This window comes from Mus musculus, chromosome 11 (assembly GCF_000001635.26).
Source record: "Mus musculus strain C57BL/6J chromosome 11, GRCm38.p6 C57BL/6J".
Taxonomy (NCBI): Eukaryota; Metazoa; Chordata; class Mammalia; order Rodentia; family Muridae; genus Mus; species Mus musculus.
Genome location: NC_000077.6, coordinates 86,682,666 through 86,697,956, shown reverse-complemented (window position 1 = coordinate 86,697,956; position 15,291 = coordinate 86,682,666). Strand labels below are relative to the sequence as shown.

Genomic DNA, 15,291 nt, shown 5'->3' with positions numbered 1-15,291 from the left:
CTCAAAGTTGGGACCAACTCAAGCAATCCCAGTTACTTCTTAGAATCATATACCATTTTGTCTCAGGCAACTAAGGAAAATGACATTATACAGTAAGATTGCATATGGAGCTACTTGAGAGCTAAGTCTCAAGTCTGTAAAATGTGAGCCTCAGCAGGAGCTAGGCACAGTTGGCAAAACAGCTTATTCTGCTCAAATACTTATCTAGCCATTAGACTCATTTCACGTTTTTGAAAGCCTATTCTCCTGGGGAAAGAAGTCTTGATGGTTCATGAATTCCTTATTACCTCTGATAGTGTATGTATACTTCATTTGAAAAGTGGTTTCTTTTCACTTTCTCCCTTGCTCAGGCTGCATCCTAGCATGTCCAGTCTTAGCCTGGCGTGAGCTGTTATGGCATTTATAAATCCCTCCTTGCTGAGGGTTTATAATGACAGTGCTGAAAAACACCTTGACTGAAGTATGAATACTGCCATTGAATTTGAGGGGCCTGAGAATGTTCTTGCCAGTCTGTTTTATTTTGACAGAATTTAACATACTAAGGCTTTTCCACTCTCTGCCATACACCTAAGTTTGTGATGCTTTTGAGGTTCTAACATGACTTGTTTTTCTCTAGGTGGATAAATTAGATGCTTCGGAGTCGCTGAGAAAAGAAGAAGAACAAGCTACAGAGACACAGCCCATTGTTTATGGTAATCTGTCTCTTTTTTAAGTTCAGAGGGCTAGGCTACATTAGACCCTTCTTAAATGTAGCAAGCTTGGAAAGGGGCAAAACATTTGTCAAGTTAAGGAATAGTTCTCTCAGCTATTCACATTTTCTCCTGAGGACCATTTAAAACTCATGGTATCCACTGTGATAAGCTTCCATGCATAGAATCTCTCAAAAATAGTCATTAAAGATGGCCTAGGCTTTCTTGTTGCCTGAGTGATGACTGATCTGTTTGTTCCTAAGTCACTAAGAAAGAGTTTTGGAAGAACCAGTATAACAAGCTTGTCCTCAGTGCGCTTTGGGTAAAGAATGCATCCTAACTGTAAATGTTAACTAGGACAGAGAATGGGGGTTAAGTTTCTATTTGAGAACTTTCCAAAGAGCATCCAAACCCTAAAATAGTTATTTAACGCAGTTTGACTTCTTATACTAGCCCGTGTGGGTTACTTTCCCTTTGAAGCTCACACTTGGTGAATGTTGGATTTCAGAAATATGATTGAAAGTTTTATAATCAGATTTTCTTTGGAAGGAAGTATAAAATTAGGACCATTTTGTCTCAGGCAACTAAGGAAAATGACAGTGTGTGAGTCTTTATTATTATTATATTATTATTATTATTATTATTGCAGATAAACTGTTTGGGGGAGTCTATGGGACAGGGTAGTTTTGATGAAGGACTAGGTAGACCTAAATTACATGAGATTTGGCATTAATTGAAATAGGGAAAAAAAGATAGCTGTGGTTTTTTTCCCCCAGGTATCCATGAACTGCTAGACTTTCATGGATTTTTAAATAGGGAGTTGAAATAGAGTTAGAATTTTCAATAGTTCAGAAGTGATTCTTTGATAAACCAGTTTCAATACTTGCTTACTAAATAAAATTTTGGTACTACAAGGGGGCACAGGGAACCTGTTGTACTGGGAGTGTAGTAGCTTCCATTCTAGTGGGAGAGGATATGATATGCAGGACTAGGGAGGCATTGTGTTTCTCTCTCTAAAAGTTCTTTACATGTCATGTTTTCTTTATGTGGTCAGCAACTATTTCAGCTTCATCAGCAAGTATTTGATAGAAGGTATATATGTTCTCGTGTTTTTCATACCTAATGCATTGCCTATCTAGTGCATATTTGAATGTGGTTTTTCTATTGCTCTTTCTAAATTAGCGCTGGATTCTTTGCTAGAACTGTATAAGGTTTCATTACCATTCAGATGTTTAGAATCAGATATTTAACTTTAACAACTTGTAAAGTTTTCCTGTGCTAAAATTTTGGTCACTAAATGTAATGTGTATTATGTGATAGGCTTGTTGGCAGATGTATGGCCTGATAATGTCAAATGTGCATGTGTTACTGCTTTAAATATAGGATGTTGTGGCCCTCAGCCCTGCTCCGTTGGCTTTTTTAAGGCAGGAACCTTCTCAGGGTGAGACTGTATTCCAAATTGGGACAGTCAAAAGTGCCCACACACAACTTACTCAGTGAATTGTGAGTGTGCTGCTTGAGTGGGTAAGAGTGCTGAGCCTGGTGCTAACAGATTCTCCTCCTCTTTGTCATCTTAGGTCAGCCCCAGCTGATGCTAACAGCAGGACCCAGTGTGGCAGTCCCTCCCCAGGCACCTTTTGGTTATGGTTATACTGCACCACCGTATGGGCAGCCACAGCCTGGCTTTGGGTACAGCATGTGAGATGGAAGCTGATCCTGTAGTCTCCTATTTTCATACTGAAGCATCCTCTACCCACTTCTCAGTTTATAAACGGGGAAACAGGCAACGTGTTCTTGTAACCTTTACTTCATGAAGGACTACTTTTTTGTTCTAACTATAGACTTGGGTCGCCTATGTTAAAACTTTATTTTCACATTCCGCATCATTAGACCTTCTTTTCAAAGGGGAATAGTATTCATGTGGGCTTTTTTCTCCCCCTCATTCTTTGAAGAACTGCTTACTATTCAATCTATTGTGAAGAACCTGATTTGCACTCTGTAGTGTTTAAAGAAACAAAGAAACTCTAATATTGAATCTCTTAAATTTAGTGTATGTAAACAGCTTTCACTATGTATTGTCTAAATGCATTTAAATCTCTTTTATTCAAAGAAAAGCTAAGGTGAAAATACTGGTATGTGACCATGCAAGACTGTCAATGCCGACAAAGACAACACTAATCAGCATATCCTATATTGGATCACAGTGCTCTCCAAATTATTTGAAAAATGCATACAGACAACTTGCCTGATTGTTTTTTTTTTTTTTTAATGAGTATAAAAGGCCCTTTCACCTATGCAGGTTTCCCCATTATGCATATAGAAAATGCTAGTGTGTGTTGCTCACTTCATGTGTAACAGGTGTCCTCATGTTGTGCTGTATCCTGTGCTTTTTCTGTGGGACCATTCCATTCAGGAACAAGAAGCACCATGATTCCACGCGTGTGTATTTACTAACCCTCCCTTCCCTGAGGTTTGTGTATGTTGGATATTGTGGTGTTTTAGATCACTGAGTGTACAGAAGAGAGAATTCAAACAAGATATTGCTGTTCTTCAGTTTTGTTTGTGGAATTTGAAATTACTCCAATTTAAAATAAATTACTGGACTGTGGAAATAACATGTAGAATTGCAGTTTTAATTAAATACATCTCAAACCAGAATCATGGTTTTCATAGTTTCATACTGGATACTGCTGGAGCATTACCGGGAGCCATAGAGGGAAATTATGAAAAAGAGATGCATTATGTCAATTACATTCCTGTAGTTATGAAAGATTATACAGCAGTCAGTGAATAGTGGACTCCTTCTCACGTTTCCAGCATTTTAATCAAGTAGCACTCCAGGGCTTTATGCATTTCACGTAACTAAGAAAAGTATGAGTGTTACACTGACTTGAAATAAAGGTATATTTTTTAAAATATCATGGTATTTCTTTTCAACATAAAGGGCTCCATAATTTAAATTTTTGCCATGGCTGAGAATATTGAATTTACTTTGTTAACAACTTAATTATCTATAGTTATAGAGCATATTGCCTAGCTTCTATTGCTCTACAACTCTCAGGCTAATTAACATCAGCTTCACATACACACCCTTAGCAAATTAGTATTACTGTTAAAGTCACTTTTCATTCGTCTTAGTGAAACCGTGAACTCTCAGGCTAGAGCTGCACTGTGTTCCCAGAACTCTACCTACTACCGTAAGGAATCAAGAGATATATCAGTCAGTTCATTCTTGACTTTTCCTAAACTTGTGAATGATGCTCTTTTCCCTTAATAGAAACAACTTGAAATCTCATTTATTTTATGAGTACGGGTGTTTTGCCTGTGTAAATGTGCATACAATGCCCCCAGAATCCAGATGAGGGGCTCAGATCCTCTGGGGTGGAAGTTAAGTTACCCTGTGGGTCCTAGGAATTGAACCTGGTCCTCTGGAAGAACAGTCAGTTTCTCTGGAGAACTGAGCTGTTTTTCTGGCCTTACTCTATTGTTTCCTTGAAGATTTTTCCCAACAAGAATTCATCATGTATTGTCGTTTGATGCTAGGTTGCCACTTTAACCATCCGTATTGGACAAGTCAGCGGGCTACTGATTTTCTTCTTCTATATATACCAAGTAATCTTCAGAATTACTAGGCAGATTAGTTTATAATTTCATGTGTATGGGTGTTTTGTCGTCGTGTGTTTGCATATCATATTTGTGCCTGAGGATCTAGTAGACCGTTGCTCCATTCTCTCCAGTCTGGCATTTGAACTTGAGATCCTTTTTCTCCTCAGCCTCCTGCATGATGGAATTAAAAGTATGCACCACCTGTCAGGATATCTTTAAATCACAAAATGCCTAGCCAAGGCACCATAATCCACCAAGGTGAATGCTAAGTGAGTTAGTTATCCCTGGGGTAGGTTCTGGACTAGGAAACTGAAAACAAATGTACTAAATAGTATAAATGTTGCTTGATCAACAGGGAAATGGGGGAGGGAGATAAATGGGAAATTCATGTGACAAGCTATGTGATATATAAAAATGGCTACTACATGAACAAATCTGTGGTTAACAACTATTTCATCATGGCCATATTAGTGCAACAAGTACCACTTCTTGGTCTTTCTCTAGTGCAGCAATAATCTCACTCAGCCTCAATTTAGTAGCCAAACTACTAAAGAGATTTAGTTGGTCATTTCTGTCAGTGACAGTAGAAAAAACAAGAGCTTTGTATATTGATACAGAAAACATGTTTTTGTTATATGGAACAAAGGAGGCCTTCCCTAGCATGTGAGGCATGAAGGTGGATCCCCAGGACTGCAGTTTGTTGGGTTTCTTTGATACCATGATCTGATTCCAGCACCTTGGACATGGCAAGTGCTGCAGCCCTGAAACACTTATGTTTGGAGAAGCCTGGAGAAGAGACTGTAAAGTTCTCCAAACTTCTTCCAGTTATTCTCTTTAAAGTGGCTGGTAATTAGTAATTGAAGAAATGTCTACCAAAACACCAAACGCCAAGGTCTGGAACAGTTATAGTCCTGTTGTCTTGTTCTGGAAACAAGAATCTCACTGTTAACCTGGAATTGCACCTTACTTGTTTTGGGGTTAGTTGATTTTTAAATGTGTATTTTTTGTCTGTGTGGACTCGTGATAGCTCCACTTTGTGGGTTCCAGAGATCAATCTCATGTCATCAGCCTTTAACCACTGAGCCAACTCACCAGCCCTAATTTCATTTGCTTTAGTTAAACATGTAGGTATGTTAACATGAGTGTTGATGTCTGTGTTGGGTCCTCTGATGAAACAGGTAGTCATGAATCAGACACCAAACGTGGATTTTGTGTAAGATTTTAATTGCAGAGCCATCTCTCCAGCCTCTTGTTTCAGTAAAAATGTTCTATGAAGTTAGCTGAGCTCACAAACTAGACAACAGCCCTTTAGACAAAGATATGAACACAAATAGTCATGAGTAAAAAATGTTTTTAATCATTTTTTATTTGCTGAAATTTTCATACAAGTATACAGTGTACTATATGAGCCTAGCACCCCAACCCTTACGCATCTCCCTCTCAGGTTGATCTCTTTCATAACAGTGCACTGAGTTCAATCAATGCTGACACTGTTTGAAAGCATGTGGGGCCATCTACAGGAGCATGGGCCACCTACCAAGGAGGACTTCCCTAAAGACTTCTTATTGCCCAGCTTTCAGTTCCCAAAGCCCTTCCCCTACCTACGCTGGGGAAAAAAAAATACTGCTCTTTTTAACTGCTTCATCAGGCCAAGTGAGACTTTATTGTGAATGTGGGCTGAGGAATCTGATGGTTCCTTGTTCATGTGGACCATCAGCAGGAACACACTAGAACCGGGAATCCCTTTCATTTAAGCTAGTGAAAACAGGTAGGTAGCAAACTCTTGTGCTCTGCAGAGTATGCTCTGAGAACTACTCTGAAAGTCCTATGAAGTATATACCAAGAGCAGGTGAACCAGAAAAATACCGTGACTTGTCACCAGAATTAACAAGTTTTACTATGTCCTTGTAAGGCCCAGCTTGTTACAGGTCATTGAATCAGCCACCCCAGCTGGGAATCTAGTCTTTTAGTGTGGAACCATTTGTCTGCAGCAAGCCTCATAAATTACCTGAGTCATAACCATGTATTTAAGATTGAGTTCTACTCAGTTACATGTGGTTGCATCACTTGACTCATGTATAAACATTCTGTCTAGAAACTGTTGCTACTGTGGCATCATTCAGTGTTGCGATTGGTCCTGTACCATTTATGCTTCCGTAGGATAAAAATGCACTAAGCACTTTAACTTGGAGACTGCCTACAGTTGTCTTCATCATTCTGCTTAGTTCCTACTTACGGTCTTACTTTCCTTAACATCATTTATAGTTTTAAAGGATATAAGGAACTTGGAAATCACTGTCAATCTTTTAGAACTATCAAGAAAAATGAATTCTAGCAAACTGTCAAGAAAGCTTTATGTAGGCAGGCATGCTAGTGCATGTTTTTAATCCCAGCACTGGGAGGCAGAGGTAGGAGGACCTCTGAGTTTAGATCAGCCTGTTCCATAGTGAGTTCCAGGCTCAGGGATACGGGGAGAAAAAGTGCCCTAAAATAATAAAATTATTTAGGTCCTGAAATTTCTAGGAGAAACTGGCTGGGTACAGTTACAGTCCTTTAGTTCCCATAAATTCTCACATTTACACTTTGTAAATCCTTATCACTTCACAAACTCACAGGTCTCACTGTTAAAGTAGAGGAATTTTCAGTTTATGAATTAGAACAGCTGTGAAATACCTTAGCCCAGGTGGATCTGGAGAAATAAACAACAAAATGCTACATAGATCATAAAATTTCAACTTTGAAATAGAAATGAATTTAGAGAGTAGCTGGGTATGATGGTTCATAACTTCCATCCCTCCCAGGTGGGAGGTCAAGGCAGGAGGATTTCCACAAGTTAAAGATTAGCCTGAGCTACAGTATGAGACCACCTCAAAAAGTCCAGCTAGTTAATATCTAAATCAAAATTGCAGTGAGTCTATGCAATGATCTGTTAATAATAAAAAGAGGTTAACAGCCATTCAAAAAGTAGCAGCAGAAAAAAATTACAATATGATTTCTTGAACCAGATCCTCAAAAAGGCAAAGGACAACAGCATGGTTTGAGAAAAGAGTAATCAACACACAGGGGCCTAACTGTACCTGGGAAACGCAGCCTCCTTCTCACCCAGCGTCATTACAGGCACTGTCTCACTTCCAATCTGTTTGAGACCCTATCACTCCACAGGAGCATTTAGAGAATGTATTTTTATTCTTGAGACTTCCTTTTTCTTTATGTACTCTTTGGATGTTTGAGGACTTGCCTGCGTGTATATATGTATACTGTGTATACCTTGTGGTTGAGAGGGTGTTGGATTCCCTGGAACTGGATCTGGATGCTTGTAAACTGAGATCCAGATACTAGAAACTGAACCAGCATCCTTTGCAAGAGGAACAAGTGCCCTTAATCACTGAGGAATCTCTCTACCCCTTCAATAGTATTTTAAGCTCAAGATATTAATGGTCTAGTACATGATAGAGGAACATGGGAACAGACTTTAAAGTGGGACAAGAATTAAGCATTTATTGTTACTGACAGGCTCCATAGTCTTCGGACAGAATCTCCATCAAGCAAAAGCTTATCTAGTAAAGTTTTAGGTGGCCAGTAACTTCATCAATTAGTTCTACTGGTCCTGGCCCAATTCCCAGGACAGTTCGAGAACCTGGTTCAATCTGAGTACGTCCAGCATCTTGGATTAAACTTACAGTCAGTCCCAAGGTTTTTGCATGGGTGAGTAATTGAATGAGGGTGTCTTCATCTGGAGCTTTGACCACCACTTTGGGCTGGCCACAGTACTCCCACTCTTTGAGCACTTGAGGGCTTCTCCTTTGAGTCTGCTTGTAGGCAGACACGGCAGCATGAGAACACTGGGCAGCAACCTTCCCTTTCCCCATTTTAAGGTCAGTTCGAACCACAAGAATCATTTTGTATTCCCCACTCTCTCCCAAGATGCTTGCTTCAGTTCCAGTCTCTGTGTCTCTATTTGCCTCACTTGTTGAGTTCTGGGGGAACATCCCAAGGTGGCTCCGGAGGCCCCAGCCCAGGCACATGCCACAAGCAACTCCAGCAGCCAAGCTGAGTGTACCAGGATGAACCAAATACTCCATAGTCAAGAACTTGGAGAGCATCTTAAGAGAAAAGAAAAAAGGTATTATCTAGAACTGAAGTTTCACACTATTCAGATAAGTTACCCACAAGCAGCAAGCAGTATTTTAGAACCAAACTAAGTCATGCAGGATTTTATGCATGGACCCTGTTTCCATCCATCCCCAAGTACTAGTTGATTCAAAGACCCACATGAAATAGTTTTGTTCATTTTCAACAGTCAGCAAAATTTGTTTAAAAACCCCACTATAGGGCTGGAGAGATGGCTCAGCAGTTAAGAGCCCTGAGTTCAAATCCCAACAACCACATGGTGGCTCACAACCATCTGTAATGGGATCTGATGACCTCTGCTGCTGTGTCTGAAGACAGCTACAGTGTATTCACATACATAAATAAATAAATCTTTAAACAACAACAAAACCAACCCACTATACTATTCAGTCTTAAATTGTGTGGAGTAAAGGAAATGATGGCTTGGACAACATGCCTAAAATATCCAAAGCAATAAGAAATAACATTCTGCTCCTTTCTGGAAAGCAGTTCAGATCTGTGTCTTCATAACACAGTGGTCCTCAATGGAGACAGTACAGTGTGGTTCTCATTATCACAGTAAACCTGTGGAAGGTACACTAGGCCACGAATCGATGCTGTAAGCAAAGTTGCAGCATTAGAAATTAAAATTAACATGGATAAGAAACTTATCCAAGGTCTTAACACAACTTCATGTTATATCTGAACAAAAGTATTTGAAGTAGGGCTCTTAAATTCAGGTTTTTGTTTTTTTTTTTTTTTTTTTCCTAGAAGTGTAACTATCCTGCAGGCATTTCTCTCCTTCCCTCCCTCTACAGGGCTCTACTCTACAGTGCCCTGCAATCCAGACAGGCCTTGAATTTACAGTCCTCTGGCCTCAATCTTCCAATGCTGGGATTACAAGAATGAGCAACAAGCCTGGCTTGGATTCCTGTTTGTCATCAGTTTCTTCCTGTAGTGTAGTGTAGTGTAGTGTAGTGTAGTGTCCAAGCATTTGTATGCATGAAGTGACCATTTTTACAGCGCTTAAGTGACACCCTGGGAACTAAGCATGCACAATCTAAGTGGAACTGATGAAAACTCATTTTTTTTTTTTTTTTTTTTTTTTAGTTTTTCGAGACAGGGTTTCTCTGTGTAACCCTGGCTGCCCTGGAACTCACTTTGTAGACCAGGCTGGCTTTGAACTCAGAAATCCACCTGCCTCTGCCTCCCAAGTGCTGGGATTAAAGGCGTGCACCACCACCGCCAGGCTGGAAACTCATATTTTATCAAAAATTTCCCTTTTATTACTCATAAAGACATGTTAATATATGGCAAATATAATAGATTATAAATTACCAAAGATTTTCACTTGAGAATAGCATAGCAGTACAAACTATTTCTTAAAAACATTTCATAGCTGGGTGGTGGCAGTGATACACACCATTAATCCCAGCAGTTGAGCAGATTCCTGAGTTCGAGGCCAGCCTGGTCTACAGAGTGAGTTCCAGGACAGCCAGGGCCACACTGAGAAACCCTGTCAGAAAAACAAAAACAAATAAACCAAAAAAATTCACATACCACGACATTCACACTATCAAATGTAGATTTTTTTAAAAATATTTTTTCAAGATAAGGTTTGTCTTTGTAGCCCTCGGTGTCCTGGAACTAGCTCTGCAGACCAGGCTGACATCAAATTCACAGAGATCCACCTGCCTCTGCCTCCTGTGTGCTGGGATCAAAGGTGTGCACCACTACTGCTTGGAGATATTCATACTTTTAAATTAGACTATTCTGATTTTTTTTGTTTTATTTTGCTTTGTTCTTTGTTTTATGAGATGGTTTCACTCTATAGCCCAAGCTGACCTCGTTTCTGTGTATGTCTCCTGCCTCATACTGCTGGCATGTTGTTGGGTTAATATATCCTTGTCTGTTTCCAGGCAACTAAAGTGCCAACAGTTGAGTCACGATGGGATCCCAGCAAGCTGAGGGGCTTCTGCCCAGCACAGGGAACTTCCCATGACAGAAGTAAATTCTGTAGAGGCAATGGGGGTTGATCCAGGACCTCACCCAGGCTAAACGAGTGTTCTACCACCAAGCTGTATGCCCAGACTTCTTTTTACCTTTTATTTTGAAACAAGGTCTCACTATGAACCAGTCATCTTTCTACCTCTCTTTCTCAAGTAGCTGGAATCACAAGCCTGGCACAAAGCTGCTGAAACAACTAAAACTTATTGACACACAAGTGTATTGGGTAGAGCATTAATCCTCCACTAGATTGTATTCCTATAGTACTTGAGTCAAGCAATGATAGCTTGAGTCCAGGGCTTTTTTCTTTATGATACAGGATTTCATTATGTAAACCAGGCTAACTTCATATTATAATTCCTTTGCCTGAGCCCCGGGCCTCCCTGGCATTGGAGCTACAGGCATGTCCCACCACAGCTGACTCTGCTTTGTTTGATTGTTTATTGTTAAGGTGGCTTTTGAAAGTGGGTCTAACATAGGCCAGCTTAGCTTTGAACTCCCCAGGAAGCCAAAGCTTACCAAACTGCTTATCTTCCTGCCTCCACTTCCCAGGCACTTGTGCTAGGAATCAAACCCTGCATTCATGCATGTCAGACAAATACTCTACCAAATCTTTAATTACAGTTCTTAGTCACTATACAGATAAATACCATAAAACTCATTTATAGATCAGGTAGGCACATGAACTATATAGTTCAAAACCAGGACAAAGTTTATAGTAGAAACTTTAGATGGTTCAGCTATCTATTTAAATCCAAGTGAATTAGTAATTACAAGTGTGTTAGAGTCTGTATATGTGCTTTGATTATTCATAGGGTTATATGATGTAAGTATTAGCTCCCAAAATGAGAGGTCATTTTATAATGCAAAGACACTGATCTGGATGTAGGATTATTTAAAGCATAAATATTTTCTCAGGGATACCAGCCACATGGTTGGTGTGCTGGAGTTCTAAAGACAGTAACAATGAAAAAAAGAAGCAACAAATGATGGTTGTCTGGATTAGACTTGGTTAGAAGCATAGACCTTCCAGAGTGCTGAAATAAATCCCAATGAGTAGATAAAAGCCTGACTTTCCTATTAGATTGGCTAGGAAAATCAGAGAGAAAGAGACACCGAAATGTGTATATAAAGAAAATGCACTTAGCCAGAATATATCTTTAGTGTTTGAAGCAGAAACTAAAAACTGATGCCTCTTATTTTCTTAAAGAAAAATGAAACATCAGATATGAAAATATAACAAAGGTTTGGAATAGCTATTAAGGTGAATAAAGAAGTCTAACAGAACTGTGATGGATTTAGGCCTGGGAAGCCATATTCTAAATGTACGACCGTACAGATTTCCCAAGAAGGATCCACTCCAAGTCTAGGAATAACAGGCCTCTCTGATGGATAAAAAAGGACACCAAGATAGAAAGGAACTGGCAAGGGAATGTTTGAAAGCTATGGTGAGTCTATGTGCGTGTGTGTGTGTGTGTGTGTGTGTGTGTGTGTGTGTGTGTGTGTGTATGTGTGTGTGTGTAGCATAGGTGCATACAATACAGATAAGAATGTGTGGAGGTCAGGACACTTCCTTGGAAATGTGTTCTCTTCTTTCACTATGTGGGCCCCAGGGATTAACTTGAGGTTGTAGGCTTGTCTTCACCTGGTGAGGAGGCAGCTCACTGACCCTCTTCTCTCCCTCTCTGCATGCTTGGGGTAGACTCTATAGTGGTTCTCAACCTTCCTAATGCTGTAACCTCTTATAGAATTCCTCATTTTATAGTGACCCCCAACTAGAAAATTATCTCATTTTACCTCATAACTATAATTTTGCTACATTGTATGCTAGGAAACATAATATAAATATCTGATACACAGAATATTTGATATATGACCCCATATGAAGGGGTCACAACCCACAGGTTGAGAACTACTGCTCTTGCGCCTCCTGCATGTTAGGCAAGGACTCTCTGAGCCTCATCCCTGCCTCTGTTTACACTGCACCTTGCTAAGGTTGCCTGGGCTGCTCTTGCCATGGTCCTTTTGCCTCAGCCTTCCCAGTAGCTGGGATTCTAGCTATGTATCCTGAAACCTAGCTCCCTTTTCATAATCTTTTCAAAGTAAACATTGTCTGCCCATTTTAATGAAGAAAGCATTCAAAATCCAAAACAAAAGATGGGGGAACAGAGAACCTAAGACCAAGAGAAGTTAAATACAACAAATGTTTGATAGCTGCCTGCCAGGTAGAATTAGGAGTCCTCACAATTTCTAGGTTGTAAAATAAGCAAATCAGATTTGGGGAAAGTTAACGTCTCTACATAGCGTCTATTACAGGATGGGTAATATACTATTCTATCCAAACTGCTAAAGAACCAGACAGGCTGTCATTGCTACCACAGTTCTTTCTTTTTGTGTTTCATTCTTGAGTTTTGTGCACCACTCCCTGCTGACTTTTAAAACTTTAAACCTTCCTCTGAGTTATTTAACTCAACTTCCACCCACTGCTCACCTGACCTTTCTCACAGTTTGCAGTCTCCTAAGCAAAACTACCTATTTGCCTGGAAATATGGATAATATTACACACACGTACATAGTTGGCCCTTCTGTCTGTCCCTATGCTGTCCAATGTGGTAGAGATTAGTGTCACAGAGCAACATATGGCTAAATATTCTTGATCTGCCTTTTCCTGGAAACGGCAACTATGCCTTTGTTTCCAAAGGCTATTACTGACCACCTTGCAACCATGTCTTACTTCAGAGGGTTGTTATGACCAACTTATGTTCACTTTCCGCTGCTATTAACACTGTTTATATGCCAAATCCCCCATTTGGAAACCAATACTCCTGAACTATAAAAATCCTTATTTTCCCCATGTCCAGTGCTGATCTCTTGAACACTGCCTTTTGGGAGAAATAGTCCGTGTAAACGAATAATAATAATAAAAAGTTTGCTTTAATTAATCTGGCCATGATTTGGGTCAGTGGTCTTCCACTTCGAATCCATGAGATTAACAATAGCTTCAGAGTAGAGCGCTTTGCTCACCATGCACAACGTGCATGCACCGCAATACCAATAAATAAAAATACTTTTGAATCCATCTTTAGAATTCTTTTCCTTTTCCAAGCTGGGCTCAACAATTCGAAGACGGATATTTAAAATGTATAGTGTGAGGCCTGTTCTCCATTTTTTTCACGCTAGGGTAGCGTATCAATGCCACCTCTAAGAGGAGGTGTTGCCAGCGACTAAAATTCTGGGTTCTATCTTGGCTTCTTCCAAAGGTTTGCAGAGTAGGCAAGGCAGGCAGCAGCCACGGGGCGGAAGACAATTTATGAAGTAGCTAGGGGGAGGCCGACCGTGGGGTAAGATGATAAGATGCTTTTCAGTAGAGCCATTAAGAACTACACTCCTCTGCACCGTCCTAGAAGGAGTCGAGACTTACCTGGAGCTCGTCTCGCTCACCTCGCAGGTCTCCAAGCCAGAACAAGGAACACGCTTCGCGCGCGCCACCTACTCCTTCCGGGTTTCCTGAAAAACTAGTTCCGGATCAGAAACTACGAAGCGCAGTCATCCTTCTTCTTGTCACACCCACAGAGCCCGAACCGAGAAAGCCGAACCGAAATCCCGCGAGGAACCTCCCGGTGGCCGAAAGGAGGGGGTGGGGGTGGGGGAACGTTTCTCTTTTGGAGGCGGGCTCCTTAAAGGAGCCGGACCGGAAGTGACGCGAGCGAGTTCCGGTTGGCTGGAGCCCAGCGGCGGGTGTGAGAGTCGGTGTTGTGAGCCGCTTCCAGGATCCTGCGATCCGGAGAAGCCGGGGTCTGAGCGGGTAGGTGAGCGAAAGCGGGGAGTCCGGAGCCCAAGCCGAGCTTTCCCACAGCTCGGCCGCTTCCGCAGCTCCCGCACTTGGGTGATGCAGACGCAGAACACGCTGGTTTCCACTTGAGATGGCTCAGGTCACTGCTGACTGGCTGTGTCAGCTGGCGGTGGCCAGGTTATGTGGGACACCTCTCCGCGCTTGGTTACCGGGACATTGAACCCAGACACTCGCGACAGTTCGTTCCAGACCTGGAAGCCGGCTTTGGCTTTCTCAGAGAACCTCACTCCCGAGCTGTCCAGAGCCTTGGGTTAAATGAAGAGGGTCTTCGCTGCTGCTGATTCTCAGGACCTTTCAATGGGTTTTTCTCCTCCCGGGCCACTAGCGCAGTATGCTAAGTATATCTCCGAGAAACGAAGGTATTCGGGTGTACCGACAGTGCAGAGTAGTCAAAGGAAGGGGTCATTACCTCTCAGAGTTATTGCTGTGGACCCACTCAGCTTTTCCTAGGACTGTCATTTAAAAAAAAAAAAAAAAAAAAAAAAAAGAGGGCTCTCCGCTTTTTCCAAAACCTTGATCCCCAACATTTTTATTTCCCCGCAGTGGAAGTACTTGCAGCAAGATAGGGACTTAAAGGTCTTTACGATTCCAAACAGTGTATGGGCTTAGCGGGTTAGGCAGCTATGGGTTGCTTATGACCTCCAGTTGATTTTATGTAAACATCTTTTGCTTTTCTACTCCAGCAAAGAATCCAGGAATGCATAGATCGGCTGTGTATGTGTCTATTGGCAATGTCATTCCTTACCTTTCAGTTCTTTCTTGACGCTTGTGAGAGGTTTCGTAGACAGATTGATCATTTAGAGAACCTTTTCCAGTGTTTCTCTTGGCCTAATGAAGAATTTAATTCCAACTGTTTTAGTTCATTTTTTGAGATGGGGTTTCTCTGTGTAGCCCCGGCTGTTCTGGAACTTGCTCTGTAGACCAGGTCCACCTGCCTCTGCCTCCCGAGTGCTGGGTCCGGCTATATTCCAGCTGTTATTGTCTGAGAATTGTGTTGTCCTTGGGTCTGATTTTAGGGAAGAAGCT

The 15,291-nt window shown here is 41.1% G+C and overlaps 3 protein-coding genes across 9 annotated transcripts in view; 2 read left to right on the top strand and 1 right to left on the bottom strand.

Annotated features, from left to right (window-relative positions):
* The window catches only part of Cltc (clathrin, heavy polypeptide (Hc)), a 63,216-nt gene extending 59,611 nt beyond the window's left edge, over positions 1-3,605 (top strand). For 2 of the 4 annotated variants that reach the window (NM_001003908.2, NM_001356393.1), the window contains 2 exons: positions 617-692; positions 2,267-3,605. In NM_001003908.2, the coding sequence (NP_001003908.1) occupies positions 617-692; positions 2,267-2,391 (201 nt within the window). In that variant the 3' untranslated portion in view covers positions 2,392-3,605. The remainder of the gene's footprint in view (positions 1-616; positions 693-2,266) is intronic. The other 2 variants (XM_006533985.2, XM_006533983.2) reach the window with 1 other exon arrangement.
* Positions 3,606-5,499: 1,894 nt separating this feature from the next.
* On the bottom strand, positions 5,500-13,883 carry Ptrh2 (peptidyl-tRNA hydrolase 2). Of its 2 annotated transcripts, NM_175004.3 has the most exons (3): positions 13,834-13,883; positions 9,829-9,921; positions 5,500-8,398 (listed from the first exon to the last, which is right to left on the bottom strand). In NM_175004.3, the coding sequence occupies exons 2-3, from the start codon at positions 9,829-9,831 to the stop codon at positions 7,853-7,855; spliced, it is 549 nt and encodes a 182-aa protein (NP_778169.1). In that variant the 5' UTR covers positions 9,832-9,921; positions 13,834-13,883; the 3' UTR covers positions 5,500-7,852. The 2 variants fall into 2 exon arrangements, with proteins under 2 accessions (NP_778169.1, NP_001092280.1); NM_001098810.3 differs by lacking the exon at positions 9,829-9,921.
* Positions 13,884-14,120: 237 nt separating this feature from the next.
* Positions 14,121-15,291, top strand: part of Vmp1 (vacuole membrane protein 1) — a 99,979-nt gene continuing 98,808 nt past the window's right edge. For 2 of the 3 annotated variants that reach the window (NM_029478.6, NM_001379041.1), the window contains exon 1: positions 14,121-14,217. The gene's annotated coding sequence lies outside the window, so the exon portion shown is untranslated. Of the gene's footprint in view, positions 14,218-14,433; positions 14,625-15,291 lie in introns of those variants that run through there. The other variant, NM_001379040.1, reaches the window with a different exon arrangement.